This window comes from Phyllostomus hastatus, unplaced genomic scaffold (assembly GCF_019186645.2).
Source record: "Phyllostomus hastatus isolate PE091 unplaced genomic scaffold, TTU_PhHast_1.1 phas_scaffold_585, whole genome shotgun sequence".
Classification (NCBI taxonomy): domain Eukaryota; kingdom Metazoa; phylum Chordata; class Mammalia; order Chiroptera; family Phyllostomidae; genus Phyllostomus; species Phyllostomus hastatus.
Window position 1 is genome coordinate 18,750,460 of NW_025334037.1, and position 19,572 is coordinate 18,770,031.

General features: G+C 42.4%; 1 protein-coding gene across 9 annotated transcripts in view; it reads left to right on the top strand.

The window, feature by feature from the left end:
- The window catches only part of TCP11L1 (t-complex 11 like 1), a 35,411-nt gene that overhangs the window by 11,404 nt on the left and 4,435 nt on the right, over positions 1-19,572 (top strand). For 7 of the 9 annotated variants that reach the window (XR_006784163.1, XM_045825212.1, XM_045825211.1 and 4 more), the window contains 7 exons: positions 186-306; positions 1,001-1,221; positions 6,858-6,994; positions 8,885-9,081; positions 12,366-12,547; positions 14,462-14,634; positions 16,364-16,543. Coding sequence is in view for 8 of the 9 variants with exons in the window: in XM_045825212.1 (XP_045681168.1) it covers positions 186-306; positions 1,001-1,221; positions 6,858-6,994; positions 8,885-9,081; positions 12,366-12,547; positions 14,462-14,634; positions 16,364-16,543 (1,211 nt within the window). In the remaining variant the exon portion in view is untranslated. Of the gene's footprint in view, positions 1-185; positions 307-1,000; positions 1,222-6,857; positions 6,995-8,884; positions 9,082-12,365; positions 12,548-14,461; positions 14,635-16,363; positions 16,740-19,572 lie in introns of those variants that run through there. The other 2 variants (XM_045825217.1, XM_045825218.1) reach the window with 2 other exon arrangements.

Below are 19,572 nucleotides of genomic sequence, written 5' to 3' on the forward strand. Positions count from 1 at the left end.
TCGAAGTCAGATTGTGGTGATGGGTGCATAACTTGATAAATTCACTAAATATCTATGAACAGTATGCTTAAAATGGGGAATTTTACAGTATGTAAATCACAGTTCAAGAAAGCTGTTTTTAATTTTAAAGAAAGTGATTTGAGGCTCAACTATTTTATTTTTGCTTTTTTTTTTTTTGCCCCCAGTTTGGAGAAGAGAGTAAAGGAGATTGTACATAAAGCGTTTTGGGATTGCTTGAGTGTCCAGCTCAGTGAAGACCCCCCGACATATGACCATGCCATAAAACTTGTTGGAGAGATCAAAGAGGTAATGCGAAGAACAAACTGTGGTGCTCTTCTGGTGTTAGGAATATTCCGCCTCTCTGTGTGACTGTGCCAGAAGACTAAAGAAATCGAAGGATCGAGTTCAATTACTTGCCAAAATGTGGATTAAGAGTACTTTTGGCTTAACGCCCTTTTTTAAATTTCAGAGAAGCTATGATTATCTGAGGCCTTCCTTTGTACACAAAGAAAAAGTTAGTATTTTAAAAAACAGAATTATTTAAAGAAAATATTTTATGAAATACAGGTGATTTATACAATTTTTAATAGGTGTGGACACATTCCTTTTTTAGTGGCCAGAAAGTGATTCAGCCTGTGGAACAGAGAAGGCGCTAAGTGGCAGACCGGGCTGTTTTTGCAGTACCGTTAGCAGTAGTATCAAAGGAAAGATGTATCCATGGAAATTGGCATCTGTGGGTGGGGCATAGGCTCATGTTAATTCTTGTGCTTTACTTTTCTCACTTTTAGTCACGTTGTATCCAGTTGATTGCTACCTAGAGCTTAAATGAAAATTTAGATAGTCTAAATGATTTGTAGACATGTTTGTTGAATAAGGTTAAAATGTACAGCACTATAGTAATAATTTGTAAGTCCTCATTTGGGTAGATGTAAATTCCTCTCTATATAATCAAAAATATCTGACTAAGAAACCGATTAAACTTGGCTGTGCTCTTTTGCAGACTCTCTTATCTTTCTTGCTGCCTGGTCACAGTAGACTGAGAAACCAGATTACAGAAGTTTTGGATCTGGAGCTGATAAAGCAGGAGGCGGAGAATGGGGCCCTAGACATTTCCAAGCTGGCGGAATTTGTCATTGGTATGATGGGGACACTGTGTGCACCTGCTCGAGATGAGGAAGTTAGGAAACTAAAGGACATTAAGGAAATAGTGCCCCTTTTCAGGTACGAGAATTGTGTGAATCACATTAAGTGCACCTAATACACAGCGTATTTTCAAGCTTAGACTTAAGTATAGATACTCATGCATTTAAAAAAATTAAAAAGCAAACTTTATAAAATACAGAAAAGGTAGAAGGAAAAAATTTACCCACAATTTTACCACCAAAAGGCATAATCATTGTTGTTATGTTGATATATATATTTTTAGTTATTTACCATTAATATATTTTTTAAAAATTCTGAAACTACGGAAGAGTCACCAAAACAGTATAATTAATACTCATATATCCTTAATGTAAATCCACCAGTTTTTAATGTTTTGTCAATTTGCTTTCTTTTTATATATATGTGAGTATGTATGCATGTGTGTATATATTTTTTGCTCCTGCACCTTGTGAAAGGTAACAGCAAATGTTGTGACATTTCATCCTTAAATATTTTAGCAAGTATCTCCTAAAAATGTAGATATTCTCCTACATAATCAGTATACAAACAAGACATTCAATAAATTTAACATTAATATAATCCTATTAACATATTGTCCATAGTAACTTTGATCAATCTTTTGCATGTTTATATTTAAATATATATAGTTATGATTAAATTTATATGATTTTTATGCTAACATGGGCAAAGAATTGACATAGTGTCTGAGAATTTTTTAAAACCATTTTTATTGTATTTTTTCCATTAGTATTTATCCCCTTATACCCTTTTCTACCTTCACTCCCCCCACCACAATCACCACACTATTGTCCCTGTCCATGAGTCCTTTTTCTTTTTTGCTCAATCCTTCCACCCCTCACCCCCCCACCCCGCAGAGCTGTCAGCCTGCTCTCTCTATCTACAAGTCTGTCTCTATTTTGCTTGTTAGTTCAGTTTATTCATTAAATTCCACATAAAAGTGAAATCATAGAGTATTTGTCTCTCTCTGACTGGTTTATTTCACTTAGCGTAGTGTTCTCCAGGTCCATTCATGCTGCCACAAAAGGTAAAATTTTCTTCTTTTTTTAACGGCCAAGTAGAATTCCATTGTGTAAATGTACCATAGTTGTTTTATCCACTAATCTAGTAATGAACACTTGGGCTGCTTTCAAATATAGACTATTGTAAATAACACCACAATGAATGTAGGAGTGCTGATATTCTTACAAATTAATGTATCCTGTCTCTTCAGGTAAATTCCCAAAAGTGGAATTGCTGGGTCATAAGGCAGTTCAATTTTTAATTTTTTGAGCTAACTCCATACTACTTTCCACAGTGGCTACACCAATCTGCATTCCCACCAACAGTGCAAAAGGATTCCCCTTTCTCCATGTCCTCACCAGCACTTGTTTATTGATTTATTGATGATACCTTTCCGACAGGTGTGAGGTGATATCTCATTGTGGTTTTATTTATTTTTTTAAAAGATTTTATTTACTTATTTTAGAGAGAGGGAAAAGGAGTGAGAAAGAGAGGGAGAGATACCAGCAATGTGCAAGAGATACAGTGATCGGTTGCCTCTCACACACCTCCAACTGGGGACCTGGCTGGCAACCAAGGCATATGCCCCTGGGAATTGAACCAGTGACCTTTAGGTGTGCAGGCTGGTGCTCAGTCCACTGAGCCACACCAACCAGAGCTCATGTGGGTTTAATTTGCATTTCTCTGGTGATCAGTGATGTTGAGCATCTTTTCATGTGTTTATTGGCCATCTGTATGTCCTCTTTGGAGAAGGGTCTATTTAGATCCTTGGCCCATTTTATAATTAGATCGGGGTTTTTTTGGGTGGTGTGTTTTAATTCTTAATAAATTTTGGATATTAACCCTTATCATATATATCAGCAAATATTTCTCCCATTCAGTGGGTTGTCTTGTTTTTTTGTTGATGATTTGTTTTGCTGTGCAAAAACTTTTTAGTTTAATGTAGTCCCATTTGTTTGTTTTCTTTTGTTTCCCTTGCTGAGTAGATATATCTGAAAAAAATATTGCTATGAGCAGTGTCGAGATTTTACTGCCTCTGTTTTCTTCTAGGATTTTTATGGTTTTGAGTCTAAAATTTAAGTCTTTGATCCATTTTTTAATGTATTCTTGTGTGTGGCATCAGAAGGTGGTCTAGTTTCATTTTTCTGCATGTATATGTCCAATTTTCCCAACAGCATTTATTGAATAAACCATCTTCAGCCCATTGCATAGGCTTGCTTCCTCTGTCAAATATTAATTGACTATAAAGGCATGGGTTTCTTTCCAGGCTCTCTGTTCTGTTGCATTGATCTATGTGTGTGTTTTTATTCCAGTACCATGCTGTTTTGATTACTATGGCCTTGTAGTACACTTTGATATTAGCACGATTCCTCCAATGTTGTTGTTCTTTCTCATGATTACTGTTACTATTTGGGGCCTTTTGTGGTTCCATATAAATTTTTGAAATACTTGTTGTAGTTCTGTGAAATAGGTCATTGGTATCTTGATAGTAATTGCTTTTAATCTATAGATTGCTTTGGGTAGTATGGACATTTTAATGATGTTAATCCATCCTATCCATGAACATGGTATGTGCTCCCACCTATTTGTATCTTCTTCAACTTCTTTCTTCAGTGTCTTATAATTTTCCAAGTACAGGTCTTTTACCTCTTTGGTTAAATTTATTCCTAGGTATTTTATTCTTTTTGAAGCAACTATGAATGGAATTGTTTTCTTAATTTCCCTTTCTGATAGTTCATTATTGGCATATAAAAATTCATCTGATTTCTGGATATTAATTTTGTATCATGCTACTTTACTGAATTCATTTATCAGTCCTAGTAGTTTCTTGGTGACATCTTTCAGGTTCTCTGTACAGTATCATGTCATCTGCAAATAATGACCGTTTTACTTCTTCCTTTCCAATTTGGATGCATTTTATTTCTTAGTCTTGTCTTATTGCTATGGCTAGGAATTCCAGTGCCATGTTGAATAAGGTGAAAGCAGACATCCCTGTCTTGTTCCATATCTTAATGGGAATGCTTGTATTTCTTGCCTGTTAAGTAAGATGCTGGCAGTAGGTTTGTCATATATGGCCTTTATTATGTTTAGGTATGTTCCCTCTATTCCCACTTTGCTGAGAGTTTTTATCAATGTGCTAGATTTAATCAGATGCTTTTTCTGCATCTGTTGATATGATATGTGATTTTTATCCTTCATTTTGTTCATGTGGTATATCACATTTATTGATTTGCAAATACTGGTGAAGCTATCAGGCCCAGGGCGTTTGTTCTTGGGAGTTTTTTGATTACTGCTTCAGTTTCACTAGGTATGATCTATCTATTCAGTTCTCTGATTCTTCCTGATTTATTTTGGAAGATTTTATGTTTCTAGGAATGTATCCATTTTGTTCAGGTTGTCCAGTTTATTGGCATATCATTGTTTATAATGTTGTTTTAAGTCCTTTGTATTTCTTTGGTGTCAGTTGTTATTTTGCCTTTTTCATTTCTGATTTTATTTATTTGGGCCCTCTCTTTTTTTTTCTTGATGAGCCTTATTAGAGGCTTCTCAATCTTGTTTATCTTTTTAAAGAACTAGCTCTTGGATTCTTTGATCTTTTGTATTTTTTTAGACTCTATTTCATTTATTTCTGCTCTGATCTTTATTATATCCTTCCTTCTCACTTTAGATTTTGTCATTCTTTTTGGAGTTCCTTTAAGGGTAAAGTTTGATTGTTTATGTGAGCTTTATCTTGTTTCTTGAGATAAGTCTGTAATGCTATGACTTTCCCTCTTATCATTACTCTCCCAGTGTCCCACAGATTTGGGATTGTTGTGTTCTCATTTTCACTTCCTTCAAGGTATCTTTTGATTTCTTCCTTGATCTCCTTATTGACCCATTAATTGTTTAATAACAATGTTATCTAGCTTCCATGTCTTTGTGTATTTTTCAGTTTTCTTCTTGTGACTGATTTCGATGCTTGGTATGATTTCAGTCTTCTTAAATTTATTGAGACTTGTTTTGTGTCCTAACATGTGGTCTGCCCTAGAAAATGTTTCATGTGCACTTGAAAAGAATGTATATTTGGCACCTTTGGCATGAAATGCTCTGAAGACATCAAGTAAATCCATTTGCTGTAGTGTGTCATTTAAAGCCACTGTCTGCTTGTTGATTTCCTGTCTGGGAGATCCAGCTGTTGAAGTCAATGGGATGTTAAAAATCCCCTAGTATGACTGTATTTCTATTGATCTTTCCCTTTATGTCCATCAAGATTTGCTTCACATGTTTAAGTGCTCCTATGTTGGGTGCATAAATGTTTACTAGAGTTGTATCCTGTTGTTTGATTGTTCCCTTTATCATTATGTAGAGTCCTTCTTTGTCTCTTATGATAGCTTTGATTTTTAAGTCTTATTTTGTCAGATATAAGTATTGCTCCCCAACTTTTTTTCCTTTCCATTTGCATGAAATATCTTTTTATATTCCTTTACTTTTAGTCTGTGTATCTTTATTTCTAAGGTGGGTCTCTTGGAGACAAAATATATATAGGTCTTTTTTAATATGATTTTATCATATAAAAACCTGTCTAAGTTTGTGTATTTGCCATCAAATTCAAGATACTGAACAGTTTTTCCCTTACCAGGTAGCTCAGTTGATTGGAGCACCATCCTGCACACCAAAAGGCTGTGGGTTCAATCCCTAGGCACATACCTAGGTTGTGGGTTTGATCCCAGGCCACGGTGCATACAAGAGTCAGCCAAACAATATTTCTTTCTCACATCAATGTTTCTCTCTCTCTCCCTTCTCACTTTCTTTCTCTCCATCTCTCTCTCTAAAATCAATGAATATATCCTCAGGTAAGGATTTGAAAAATGAAAAAAAAAAGAGATACTGAATGGTTTCAATGCCACAAGGATCTCCTGCATTGCCCTTTTATAAACAACTTGTTTAAAAAACTCCTGTATGCATTTTCAATGGCTGCAAAATATTATTTCCACATAAAACCTTTTTTTGTTAAAATGGGCAATTAGATTATGTGTAATTATTTACTATTTAACCATGCACTGAACATCTTTCTGCAGAAAACTTATATCTGTATTTTAGGTTATTTCCAAAAAAATGGGTTCTTAAATGGGATGAGTAAGTCAAGTCTGTTCATTGGGTACATTCAGAGAGTAAAACAGCAGTTACACCACCAGAATTAGAATATAAAGCATGCCCTGCAACTAAAGAGACTGGGGGGAGAGGAGAGGAGAAAGGAGAGTTACTTTTCCTTTTCTTAGGAAAGTGAATTAACCTATGTGAAGGAAGCTACCAGGTGGTGAGCTCTTTGACCTTAACCACAGAGTCTGGGGCTCCTTCCTTCCTCTGCAGCTGCCTTGAGGGCTGACCCAAAACCAAGGAATGCATTCTGGTCTAGACAGGCCATTGCAGGGGGAACTGTGTTTGCTTGGGGGCAAGGGGTGGAGGGGTGGGGACAGAGAGCTGCTTAAAAATTTGCAGCCTTTTCAATCTATTATTTAAGCTTATGTGGTTTTTTAATTTGTTTTTCTTAATCTACTTCCTCATGATTTTTCTAGCTTTTCTTGCCACCTTTTCTTAGGTGAAAAGACTGTCTCAGATCAGCTCACCTCTTTTTGTAAAGACAATGTTTACAAGTGTCTAGTTCTAAATCCTTTTATCTTTTTTCTTTTTAGGGCAATTTTTTCTGTGTTAGACCTAATGAAAGTGGACATGGCGAACTTTGCTGTCAGTAGCATTAGGCCACATCTCATGCAGCAGTCAGTTGAATATGAAAGGAAGAAGTTTCAAGAGCTTTTGGAGAAGCAGCCAAGTACGGTTAATGTTTAGTGGTGCTCTTTTGTTGTCTGTGTTTTTGCATTTAGTTGCTGTAGCTTGTTGCATAACAATATTGTTTTCAAAACAAAACTAAAACTTAGTGTGAGAGTGGTCTCATTTGAAGACAGAAGAGCACAAGACATTATTACTTGAAAAGAAAGTTTAATTGACAAGCAAGAGAAATATAAGTAGGATTCAAGAATAGAAATTTGAAGGAATGAAGAAGTCTTAAATAGGTTTTTAATGAAGACACTGGTTTGAGATAAATTGTATGCTTGGCCTTGGTTTTAAAAACATGACAAGGATGACCACCGAATTCACTTTTTAAATTTCACTTTGCTTTTGTTTTATATTCATAAATCTTCCATTTTCAGACCCCAAAAAAGTCTTATTTTTATAACCTCTCAGACAACTGCAGGAAAACAGATGACTGTGGAATCCAAAACTGTGTTGCATTTCTAAGGCGCTTCTTGGGTCTCTACAGTGGCAGCTGTAAATTGGGTAGATTGCAATCTTCAGGCCCAGTTTATATGACTAGTCCCACTTGACCTCTAACTGTGCTGATTGTCAGAGGAAGGTGACAGTCTCGGCATAGGTCGTGTTGTCTGAACAGTTGCTCATCCAGCCCCAGAGAGAGAAGTTCGAGATGGTGCAGGAGCCAGGAAGAGAAGGAAAGGGCAGAGTAGAAGTATCGGCACCGGAGGAAGACTGACTAATGTTTATTACATGCTAGGCTTGTGCCAAGGATGTATGTGCATTAACATATGTAACCCTCACATACTGAGCCTATGGGGTAGGCCCTATTTTTAACCTCATTTTACAGATGTGGACATAGATTTTGAGAGATTTTTGACCAGAATTGATTGACCACACACACAGCTCACTTCCTCAAGCAGTGTTGTACCGCCCCTCAGGAGACACTCGGGGTTGAAATTTGACAGGTTGAAGAGCCTTAGTGCAGGAACCTCGTGTGGGCAGTCCGGGCCCAGCGAAGGACACACTGCTGGAGTGGAAGCGTTACAACAGTCCCCGAGCCGATCAGAGTCTAGAACTTATTACTCACAGTGTAATAAGTACCAAGGTTTCCTAACGCTGGTGGGCTACAGAGAATGCTGTTGGCAGAGGGTTAAAGGAAGAGCAAAGTTCAGAACCAAGAGCTCAGTGTGTTCACTGTGTTGACAGAAGCAGAGGTGTGTCCTCTCGCAGCAACGAACAGTGGACTCCAGCCGTGACCTTAACTGTCACCTGGTTTCAAGGTGGATCCCACTGGCGGAGCTGCATCACATTCCAGGACCTGTCAGAGGAATTTTTTGCTCAGATAATGTGGACAGAAACCTCATTTTCTGTCTTGTGTCCCTCAGGGTCTCTGGTGCATTACTCAGTTTAGAAAAGTAAGGAGAACGTGATGGTGAGTGAGAGACAGCCAGTCCCCCTGACAGTGCTCCAAATGCCGTGCAGTGCACACCAAACATAGGACAGAGCTCACCTCCCGCAAGGCTGATGGGAAAGCAGATTGACATGAGACTGAGGTCTGGACAAGGAAAAGCCAGGGTGGAAGGGAAGAGAGCGAAGGTCTTTTGGACATCTGTAGGTGAAGTCCTGGCTGGGTGCTTTATCTTGACAACCTTGTTCAATCCTCACAACTGACTGGTGTGACGTACATTTCTTTGTTTTAGGAATCTAGTATTCAGACAGATTGTGATTTGCCTAAAATCACTCTGCCAGTAATTAGCGAGACTGTGATTTGGACCAGGTTCTGTTTGATTCCAAAGTCCATACTCTGCACTGTACCACACCTGCAGGATGATCTTACCTCCCCTAGGGTAGTTCCAAGAAGCATCCCTCCCGAGTGTCTTAGTAATGTTCACAGCCTTGTGGTTCACAGATTCCCTGGACTTCGTCACCCAGTGGTTGGAAGAAGCTGCAGAGGACCTTATGAATCAGAGGTATAAAAATGCCCTGCCAGCTGAGGGAGGGGCTGCTGGCTCAGGGGACAGTCTCCTGCCAAATCCCGCTGCCGTCCAGAATTACGCGTACCTGAGGCTTCTGAGATGGGACCACCTCCGGAGACCGTTCCCTGAGGTGAGTGCCCCGGAGTGGCCTAACTGCTCGTTTCTTTGTCAGCTGCTGAACTTTTAAAAAATAATAGTTTTATTATAATATTTCATTATACCACAAAAGTTCCCCTTTTAAATCGTACAGTTCAGTGGTTTTTTTGGTATATTCACAGAGTAATGTGACCGTGACCACTATTTCATTTCAGAACATTCCCATTGCCCCAGAAAGAAACTCTGTGCCCATGAGCAGTCACTACCTATCCCCTGCCCCCAACAACCACTGACGTGCCTGCTCTGGACATTTTAAATAAACGGAGCCGTGCAGAACTGGCCTTTGTGTCACTTTCTTCACGAAAGTATCCTTAGTTATGTTCATCTGTGTCGTAGCATGTGTCAGTATGGTCAGTACGTCATTCCTTTTTTTTTTTAAGATTTTTTAAAATTTATTATTTTATTTTTAGAGAGGGAAGGAAGGGAGAAAGGGAGAGAGAGAAACATCAATGTGCGGTTGCTGGGGGCCGTGGCCTGCAACCCAGGCATGTGCCCTGACTGGGTATCAAACCTGCGACACTTTGGTTCACAGCCCATGCTCAATCCACTGAGCTACGCCAGCCAGGGCCGTCATTCCTTTTTTTAAGTTGCGTTTTCCTCATTGGGTAAAATATGCATTAGAAAATTTATCATTTTCAGGCGAACAGTTCAGGGGCATCAAGCGCGTCCACACTGCCTTGTGGCCCTCGCCACATGTGTTCCTCTTCAGAGCATTTCCATCTTCACAGGTTGAAAGTCTGTGCCCTTTGCCCAGTGGCCCATCCCTCCCTCCCTCCCCCGCCAACCACCATGCTGCTTGGTGTCTCTGCTTTTGGCGGCTCTAGCTACCCCATGTGAGTGAAATCGTATTTGTCCTTTTGTGTCTGGCTTATTTCACTCAGCATAATGTTGTCAGGGTTCATCCACTTTGTGGTGTGTGTCAGCTTTTCTTTTTAAGGTTGTATGACTCTACCACATTTTGTCTCTTTGCTTATCAGTTGGTGGACATTTGGACTGGGTCCACTTCTTGGCTGTTGTGGTTTGTGCAGTTCTGAACATTTGTGCACAAGTTTTTGTGTGGTATGTACGTTTTCATTCTCTTGGGTATGCACCTAGGATTAGTTGCTGGGTCATGTGGTGACTCTTAAAGTTTAGCATTTTGAGGAACTTCCAGGCTGTTTTCCAAAGTAGCTGCTCGTCTTACAGTCCCATCAGCAATGCACACACGGGGCTTCCAACTTGTGCTGCTGAACAACTCTCCTGTTGTTACTCACCTTGATTATAAATAGTAGCAGCAATGTCTCCTTTCAATTTTATCTGAAGAGACTTCTTCCCCTTCCATGCAGAGCAGTGTTCTCTCTTCGTGTGTTTTTCATGGTAAGCACTTTTAGTCGCAGTGGCCCTTTACAGAGATGATTACCACGGGATTTCCCCATTCTGTCTGCGAACAGTGGGTTTGGTGTGTAGATTCCCCTCTCCCTTTTGAGGGCACTCACGCTTCTGATCTCTAGCCTCAGATGCTGCTACTTCTCTAAATAGCCTTATGTCTAAGTTCCTTATTATTTGTTTTCAAGACATTCATTGTTAAGTCTAAGGTTTCGCCTCTTGTATCTGAGTTCTGTGTTTTGAGCCAGAGGAGGCTCTAAAGAGGGTGCTGAATTGGGGGCAGGGGATAGGGGACAGTTGCTCTCTGAATAGTGGCATGTTTTCTCCTGGAGGACCATTCTCAGCCTTAAAAAAAATGGCTGTGAGGAAGATGGTGTTTTCCCTGGGGACAGATGTCTGCTCTCAGAATGGTTTCTTGGAAATCTTTTGCATCCTAAAGTCACCTGCTGCAGAGCATTGGGAAGCATCAAAGCAGGGGCACTGCTGCCTAGCAAAATGAAGTAAAAATAAAAGAGGCTGGTGAGAAGTCGGTTGAAGTGTCTATGTTTAACAGTAGAGTCTCAGTCTTCAAAGATAGTTTTTACTTCTTGAGAAGAATTCTGAGCTAAGACCCCAAATTACTATAGCTTGATTTGGTGTATCAGTTTCTTATACAAGTTTATTTGATTAACCTGTAAAAAATCAGATCACGAGTCCTATCTCCTCAGCCTCTCTATTGCTCTTTCCCTCTACACGGGGGACTTCGCCCTGGTAGGACCCAGGGGTGTCTTTAACACCGGGACAGTCAGGGAGGTTCACTCACTGACTACTTTCCAGGAGGTTTTGGATTATTATATGTCATTCTCACCTTTTCTTTTTATTGTTCATTTCCCTCTTTCCTTATTCACTTACTCAGGTCTTGAGTGCCTCCTTCATGCTAGGTACTGAGGGTGAGTAAGTGTAGGCTCTGCCCTCAAGGACTTTCTCCCCTCCTTTGCCCCATTTCCGGATAGGGCAACTAGCTGACCGGTTTGCCCAGGGCTGCTGTGTGTTTATGGGAAGCGGTGGTGTTCCTGTCCAAAGTCCGTGTGCCTGACACTTGGAAAGGGCAAAACTCAAAACGTCAGAGTCTGTGGTAAGGGAAGGTTTATTGACCCAGAACGTAGCAACTAAGAAGATGGGAGACCTATTCTTCAAATCTATCTTCAGAAAGGACAGAGTTCAGGCTTCTTTTACATCAAGGAAATGGAACACAGGAGGGACTGATTTGGTAAACTCAAGCCACAAGCAGAATTCCTGTCATGTGTAGCGTGTCTGTGTGCCAGACAAAGCTGGGGCTGGGAGCCTGGAGGTCCCGAACCAGGTGGAGTCAGAGAGGGAGCGTTGCACTCCTACAGTGGCGGTGGTGGTGTTCTTGGACTTAGGAATTTCGGTTTTAAACCCGGTTTAGTTCTGGACAGACTGGGGCGAGTAGGCCACCCTCACTCTGTGTCTCATTACCCTTTCCTGTGTAATGATATAACTTCTCTTTATTGAGTGTTGGCTCTGCCAGCCACTTCGTATGCATGTGTTTTTTTGTTGTTGTTTTTTTTTTCCGTCTTTAAAACAGCCCTGTGAAGTAGGAATCCCCATTCTGCATAGGGCTGAGTTGAAAAAAGTTGCGTGAGGTCATGCTGCTATTAAATGAGAGTGTGGATCACACCCAGTCTGTTTCGTGTTCTTCGTGAGTGTGCTCTCCTGCCACCTCTTTAAGGAAGAAGGGGCTCTGAGATGGAGGAACAATCCACACGTGATTCCTCGATGGCTCCAAAATGGCTAGAAACTCCGAGGGAAACTTTGGCTGTGGCCCCACCGCCCTCTGCTGGCCAGCCCAAGTCTACAGCGCAGGTGTGATTTCTATTGTTTTCATTGCAGACAGTTTTGATGGACCAGTCCCGCTTCCAAGAGCTCCAGCTCCAGCTGGAGCAGGTGGCCATCCTGGGGGCCGTGTTGCTGGTCACGTTCAGCATGGCAGCCTCGGGAATTTCCAGCCAGGCCAGCTTTGCTGAGAAACTCAAGATGATCGTGAAGATCCTGCTGACAGATCTGCATCTGCCGTAAGTGGCTAAAAGCTGTGGGGTGGACCTTTAATGGGTGGGTGGGAGGCAGTGGGTGGGCAGGGAGCACACTGGAAGTGGGGTGTCTGAATGTAGAGCAGAATCTAGGGGCCGAGAGGAAGCATTACCCTCCAACTTTCTTTGCCCCCGCAGAACTTACCCAGAGCCATACGGTCAAAGTTAGACTCAACTCGGGTTTGCAAGGCTCTAGGACAGCGTCTTTCAAAGGTTTTTGACCAGGACCCATACTAAAATTTATTTTCTGTTGTATAGCTGAAATAAAAATTTCATGAAGGGAAACTTATCCTAACTGTACTTAACTACACCCTGATATTTCTGTTCTATTCCATTAAAAAATACTGTTTGCTACCCACCAAATAGCTTTCACAACCAATGAACAGTTTGGACAACACAGCCCTAAGGGAAGCACATATAAGAAACAAGCTGTGTTCCCCAGAGTTGTATGTACCGTATTTTGCTGTGTATAATGCTTACTTTTTGCCCAAATTTTTGAGGGAAAAATAAGGATGCACATTATACATGGGTGTAATGATTACTTACCATGGGTATAATAATGCCATGTACAATGCACACACAAATGTGGGTACACATTATACGTGGGAGTGTATTATACACAGCAAAATATGGCACGAGATTCAAGTGTTCTGCCCTTTGCACATCCCTCATGGACATTTTATGCTGGGTGTCAATGGGCTATTTTATCAGCCAGCACCAGTCCACACTTTCGAGGGCAGCTGCTCTAATTGCTCTTGCAGTGAAATCAGATTAGGTGATTTGTGTGGTTTACAGCATATAGAGTATTCTAGAATGGTTCTAAGTAAACAAGGTCTGACAAGGTCCAATTCAAAGGATTCCTCAAGAGGAATGTCCTCAGACATTCTCATCCTTACAAAATGGAGGCATTTTACTGCTGAGTTTGCAAAGCACGCTTGCGTTTGGTGCGTGAGGAGCATGCCCACATGTTGTAACTAGGGGTTCAGGAGTCCTGACTTAGGCCAGGAGGGTGTATGCTGAGCCGAGGCCTAGCCTGAGCCCCTTGTACAGGTGGAACGCCGAGCTGTTGCCTCGGTCCCCCTCCAGTAGAGCTGCGGTCCCCCTCCAGTAGAGCTGCGCTGTCAGAGTTGCTGATGAGAGGGGCCCTGTTTGGTGCTTCCTTAGGAGTCCAGCCCTGCACTGCCATGCTCGCCCTGCAGTCAGGGGTGGTGCCAGCAGTGAGCCCCGGGGCCTGCACAACCTACTGCTTCTCACTAATCCTACTGCTCCAAGAATGTAGACACCGAAACAAGGCAATTAATTGCCTTCTCACAGGCTATGCAGCAGCAGGAGGGCTCCCAGCGGACTCTCGAGAGTAGCCTGGAGGCTCCAGGAACCCCAGATACCAGTTTTCCTAACTTTTAGATTTCAATTTTGTTTATTCTGTTAAAGTAGTTAGTACATTCACATGTTTTGAAAATCAAAAGGGTAAAAGGGTATTGAATGAAAAGTTTCCCACTTCTGCCCCGTAGCTACCAAATTTCTGGTTCCTTATGTATTGTTCCAGAGATAGTCAAGATATTCCTAAGTCAGTTCCAGGCTTGTTTCACCACACAGATGCTAGAAAGAAGCTGGGTTTGGGGTCCTGAAATAGTCTGAGTTCTCCCCTTCCTACTGTCCTTTCTGGGGTTGGGGAGGGAGAGAAAAAGGGAGGGGGAGAGGGCCTAGGGGAGAGAGATAGTCCCTGAATCAGGTGTGCACAGCCTGAGAGGTTAGGGGCGGGGAGGAGAGTCACAAATGTTCCCTTTGATCACATCAGTCCATGAATTGGTTATTGTGATCTTACCAGGGAAGGGCAGGTGTGCACTATGTTTATCTGTTCTTTCTCCCCTGGCCTTTCCTTTTCCTTCTCTGCTCAAGCTCCTTCCACCTCAGGGATGCCCTGACCACCATCGGGGAGAAGGTCTGCCAGGAGGTGAGCAGCCGCCTTTCCCTGTGTGGATTCGCTCCCTTTACCACGGACAAGGAGACCGTGCTCAAGGGCCAGATCCAGGCTGTGGCCAATCCCGATGACCCCATCCGCAGGATCATGGGTATGTTTGGGGGAAGGCAGAAAGCAGGGATCACCAACCACAATGTGATTAGAGGGACACAAAGGTTTGGGCAAGTGAACAGGCAGCCGTCATTGTTCTGAAGGCTCCAACTTTGAAATTGCAGCTTGGTTCAAAAGCCTGCTCCAGCGAACGCTGAGTGATTCGTGGTGTGGTGCGATTTCAGGTTGGAGTAGAAAGCTGGACCACTGATGGGCCTGCTTCTAATGCTATGACTTTTTAAAAAATTATTCTTAAAAGAATAGTTTAAACTTTTTCCTCATATTTATGGGAAAAAAAAGAGTTACATGGATTAGTGTTTTTTAAAAAATTATTTTATCCCAGCCCTACATTGGTCACAATTTCACTTGTGCATCACTCCGGAGCAGCCTCTTGAAGATACTGCCAGGTCCTTGGCTTATCCAGATTAATATCATCGACCTTGGTAGAGATGCAGGAAAGTGCCTTAAACAGACCGCTGGCTAACGAGCTGCTCCTTGTCCTGCCATCCTGGTTGTTTAGTAACAGCCAGTTCTAGGCATGGAGATAAAAACCAGCCCTCAGGTAGGAATGAAACGAGGCTCAGTACTTCTGGGTGACGCTCCCAGCTCTGGGAACCTTAGAAAACCAAACTCACTTCGGAACAGAGATGATCGGACCCCTCTAGTCAGCAGTTTCTCTGTCAGTGTGTTCTGACGGGTGAGTCATTGGCACCCGAGAGGGTTCCCCAGGGCAGGGGGTGGGCAAGTAGTGGGAGAAAGGCCATTCAATATAAATGTCACTATTGCTTTTGTAAGAAAATCTGTAAGAAACATGGCTTACACTAACAGTTTTTTTTTTTGGCTGATGAGGATACACAGGAGAGTGCAGAAGTATTGTAGAAGGGAATGGGCTAAAAAAAGCATTAACCTAAATTATTCCTCAGAGTAGGACAACTTTACAAATGCCCCCAACTCCATGGCCTTCCACTATAGGCATTAAAGCAGGAAGTTCATGGTTTTTTCATATGGGCTCAGTGGGAAAAGACAGATGACAGGCCAACAGTGCTGGAATCTTCTCTTTTCTCTTTTTTCTAAATCCCCACACTAGGATATGATTATGGATTTTAGAGAGAGGAAGCAGTGTGGAGGCGGAGGGGGAGAGAGAGAAACATTGATCAGTTGCTTTCTGTATGCACTCTGACCAGGGTTTGAACCCACAACCTTTGGTGTGTGTGGGATGACGCTCCAACCAACTGAGCCACCCAGCTAGTGCACTCTTTTCTTTTTTGAGTCTGTAGTTTGTTTTATTTTTCACCCCACTTTTTGTATGATCTTCAACCGTGGTTAATGTTGGTCTCAGTGTGTCGCGCTCCTCTGGGAGCAGAACCTGCTAACACTGTAGTCTCCCTTTTCATGTTCATACATTTATTCTTGCTTTTCAAATGAATTGTGAGCTGTCACAGGGGCCAGGTTTCATGCCAAGCACTGAGCTGGATGCTGAGGGGAAAATGATGAATGCGATAAGCCTTCGTTCCTCCTCTCATGAAACTACCCACCTACAGCGGGGGAGGAAACATTACAGATGGCATGAGTGTTTAGAAGTGCAAGGTGCCGTGGGTACCTGATCTAGGGGGTGGTCAGAAAAGCCTTTTCTGAAAAGGTTGTGTTTACGTTAAAAACTGAAGTGTAAGCAGACGTTTGTAAAGTCACCCTGCACAAGAAACAACCAACTGCTTTCTTTTATATCGCAGATTCCCGAATCCTGGCCTTCTTAGAAAGCTGCCTTGCCTCGGGTCATCAGAAGCCACTGCCCACGGTACCTGGGGGACTGGGTCCCGTCCAAAAAGAGCTGGAGGAAGTTGCTATTAAATTCGTTCGCTTGGTCAACTATAACAAGATGGTCTTCAGTCCCTACTATGATGCAGTCCTCAGTAAGATCCTCGTTAGCTCCTAATGTGTGTGCTCCCTACAGCAGCAGTGTTATCTACTCCACTCAGAATACCTGTCCTCAACTATTATCTGGCTTTGGAAAATGGCTGTTTAGCACATTTCTATTTAATAGCATTGATTCCAAAATGAAGAATATTTATTGTGTATCAGTGTTGAAAAGACTTGTTGAAAAATGCACTGAACTCTATTTTGAGGGTTTGTTTTCATGAGTACAAGTTTACAAATCAAAGGAGCTTCTTGTTAACTTGAGTTTCGTAGGTAGCACCCAGCTTTCGAGTGGTTGACTGTCATGCGTCTCCACCCCCCCCCCCCCCACGCTCTGTCACGACTGTGGCTGTCTCCCCTAGGAGGCTGGGACCTGTCTTCTGTTACCTGGGTCATTTTTCTTTCAGACACCCAAGAATGGAAGAGAATAAGCCATGACCTTGTTTAGACTCTTGCCCCTCTGACACAGCCTCCCACGCCGCCTCCTTCCAGGTGTTTTGTGTTAGAAGGGCTGTACATAGTCTTACTGCCAGCCCCCTGCTGCCCCTATTTATTGCTTCTCCCCCACCTGCCTCAGCAGAGCCCCTGAGCCCTTGTGCTCTAGAGCAGAGTTACTTGATTTTTAAAAGCTTATTCTTTTATACAGAATTACTCTTGAGCCTGAACGATAGCAGTTATAATTTAAGGGATCTGGAGAGAGGAGATTCTTTGACTTTTAAGCTTTGAAAGATGAAGAAGAAGAAAATATATATATATAAATATATATTTTAAATATATATTGATGTAATATAAAAGGAAATAAATATCTGGAGTTTTTACTGACAAATTCACTGTGATACGATATACAGATGTATTGATTGCATTAGAGTTCCGGAATTAGATTTAAGTCTTTTCAGATAAAAATAGTATGAACTCATTTATTTCTTTGATAAGGAAATTTCATATAGAAATTTCATATAGAATTTCTATATTTCATATAGAAATCCCTGGGTATTGAGCAGTATTTTTTGAGGAACTTCAGTGTCCAGAATTTGTGATGTAACTTGTGACTGAAAGAGGAGTTTGGGTCTCATAGATGACACTTTCTACTAAAAAAATTAAATGTGTGCATGTGCATGTCAGACAGAGACGTTGTATCAGAGGCAGAGCCATGAGGCTGTTGGAGGATCTCCAGCTGCCAGAACAGCAGGGGATGAAACAATGCAAGGAATCCCTTGACTAAAGGCAGTGAGGATAGAGGTCCAAGACGGCGGCAGAGTGGGTGGAAGCTATACTCACCTCCTCCTGGGACCAAACTGGAATTACAACTGAATTATAGAACAGTCATCCTGAATAAACAACTAAAGACTAGCTGAAGTCTTATACCAAGGATTTATGAAGAATCCACATTGGGACTGGTGGGGAGGGCGGAGACATGAAAAGGGCTGCCCCCACTTCTGCAGGTGGCGGCTGAGGTTCTGGAGGGATATCTCAGCTGCAGGGGTCGGGGGGAGTTCCCCCCTAAGTGTGGGATCTAAACCCCAAGCTGGGCTCCCCAGCCCAGAACACCAGAGCCAGGAAGAGGTGCCCACATAACACCTGGTGTGAAAAGCTGCAGGGTTTCTGTCCGTCAGGGAGAGATGGGAGTCTGCAAGAGAAACAGGCACCCTCTTGAAGGGCCAACACATAAAATTTCCTTTGCAGCCACTCACCCTGGGCTCTGGCAGAGGGATGGCAGAGTCGACTAAAGTTGCGTGAGAAGAGCCTGGGGTTTGTGGCTCTGGGAGGGAGCTGAAAGGACAGCTGCCAGGATCCCTGTGCTGTCATTCCCCACACTGCAAAAGCCATCTTTCTTGGGGGGAACACTCTCCTCCCTGTGACATCGGCCTGGGGGAAAGCAATAGCCCTACCCTTTGAACTCCCTCTCACCCCACCCTGGAGGTTACACCTGCTGAGGAGTACAGCCAGAGACTCTTCCAACAACTGAGCCTAAAAGACAACCATGAGGTGGAGGCAGATCTTGCAGTGCCTTGGGGCTTTTGATGGCCTATCCCCAGGCCCAGTACTGGTAAAAAGCAGCATTGGTGCACAGCTTGGTCCTTCCTGCATGCACCCAGGCCCAGCAGAGGCAGCCATAAACTGTAGATCACTTGTAGCCCCAAACAGATTGCCGAAGGCCAGTCACAGGCAGCGTATTACATTGGCTTGCACCAGAGTCCTTTCTAAGAGATCCAGAACAAACACCTGGTGGCCAGCTTCAGTTGACATTAGAGCAGGATTGGATAAGCTTAGCACACAGCATATCCATTGGGAGACCTTGGCAGGCACCACACCCTATGGAGGTGAATTCTGCTTCCTGTGGCGAGCACAGCAGTCTGCATGTTGAGGTTGGGGTTGAGCCTCACAGTCAGCCAGACTGAGGGTCAATCCCATGCACAAATGGACTAATAGCAATCAAGATTCAATTATGCCTTGGCTGTTGTGGCTCAGTTGGTTGGGCATTGTCCTGCAAGCCAAAAGGTTGCTGGTTTAGTTCCTGGTCAGACCACATGCTTGGGTTGTGGGCTAGGTCCCTGGTCCAGATGCGTGCAAGAGGTGACTGATCAATGTTTCTCTCTTACATGGATGTTCTACTCCCTTTCTTTCTCCCTACCTTCCCCTCTGCTAGAATTAATACAAGAAAATATTTATTTTTTTAAAAAAGTCAGTTTACAACAGGAGGGCCCACATAACCTACACAAGGGACATTCCTGGAGCACCCAGCTCAGGTGATCAAGAAGACTGCACCACTGGGACCCCACAGGACACCTACAGCATAAGGCCTGTCCACAAAGACTGGGAGTCATAGCAGACCTATCTAAGACATAGTAAGAAACATGAAGAGGCAGCCAAAATGGGGAGACAAATAGACCCTAAGTGAAAGAATAGGAAAAATCTCCGAAAAAGAACTAAATGAAATGGAGGCAAGCAATTTATCTGATATAGAATTCAAAATAATGGTTATAAGAATGTTCAACAGCATGAAAAAGGACGTAGAAACCATGAA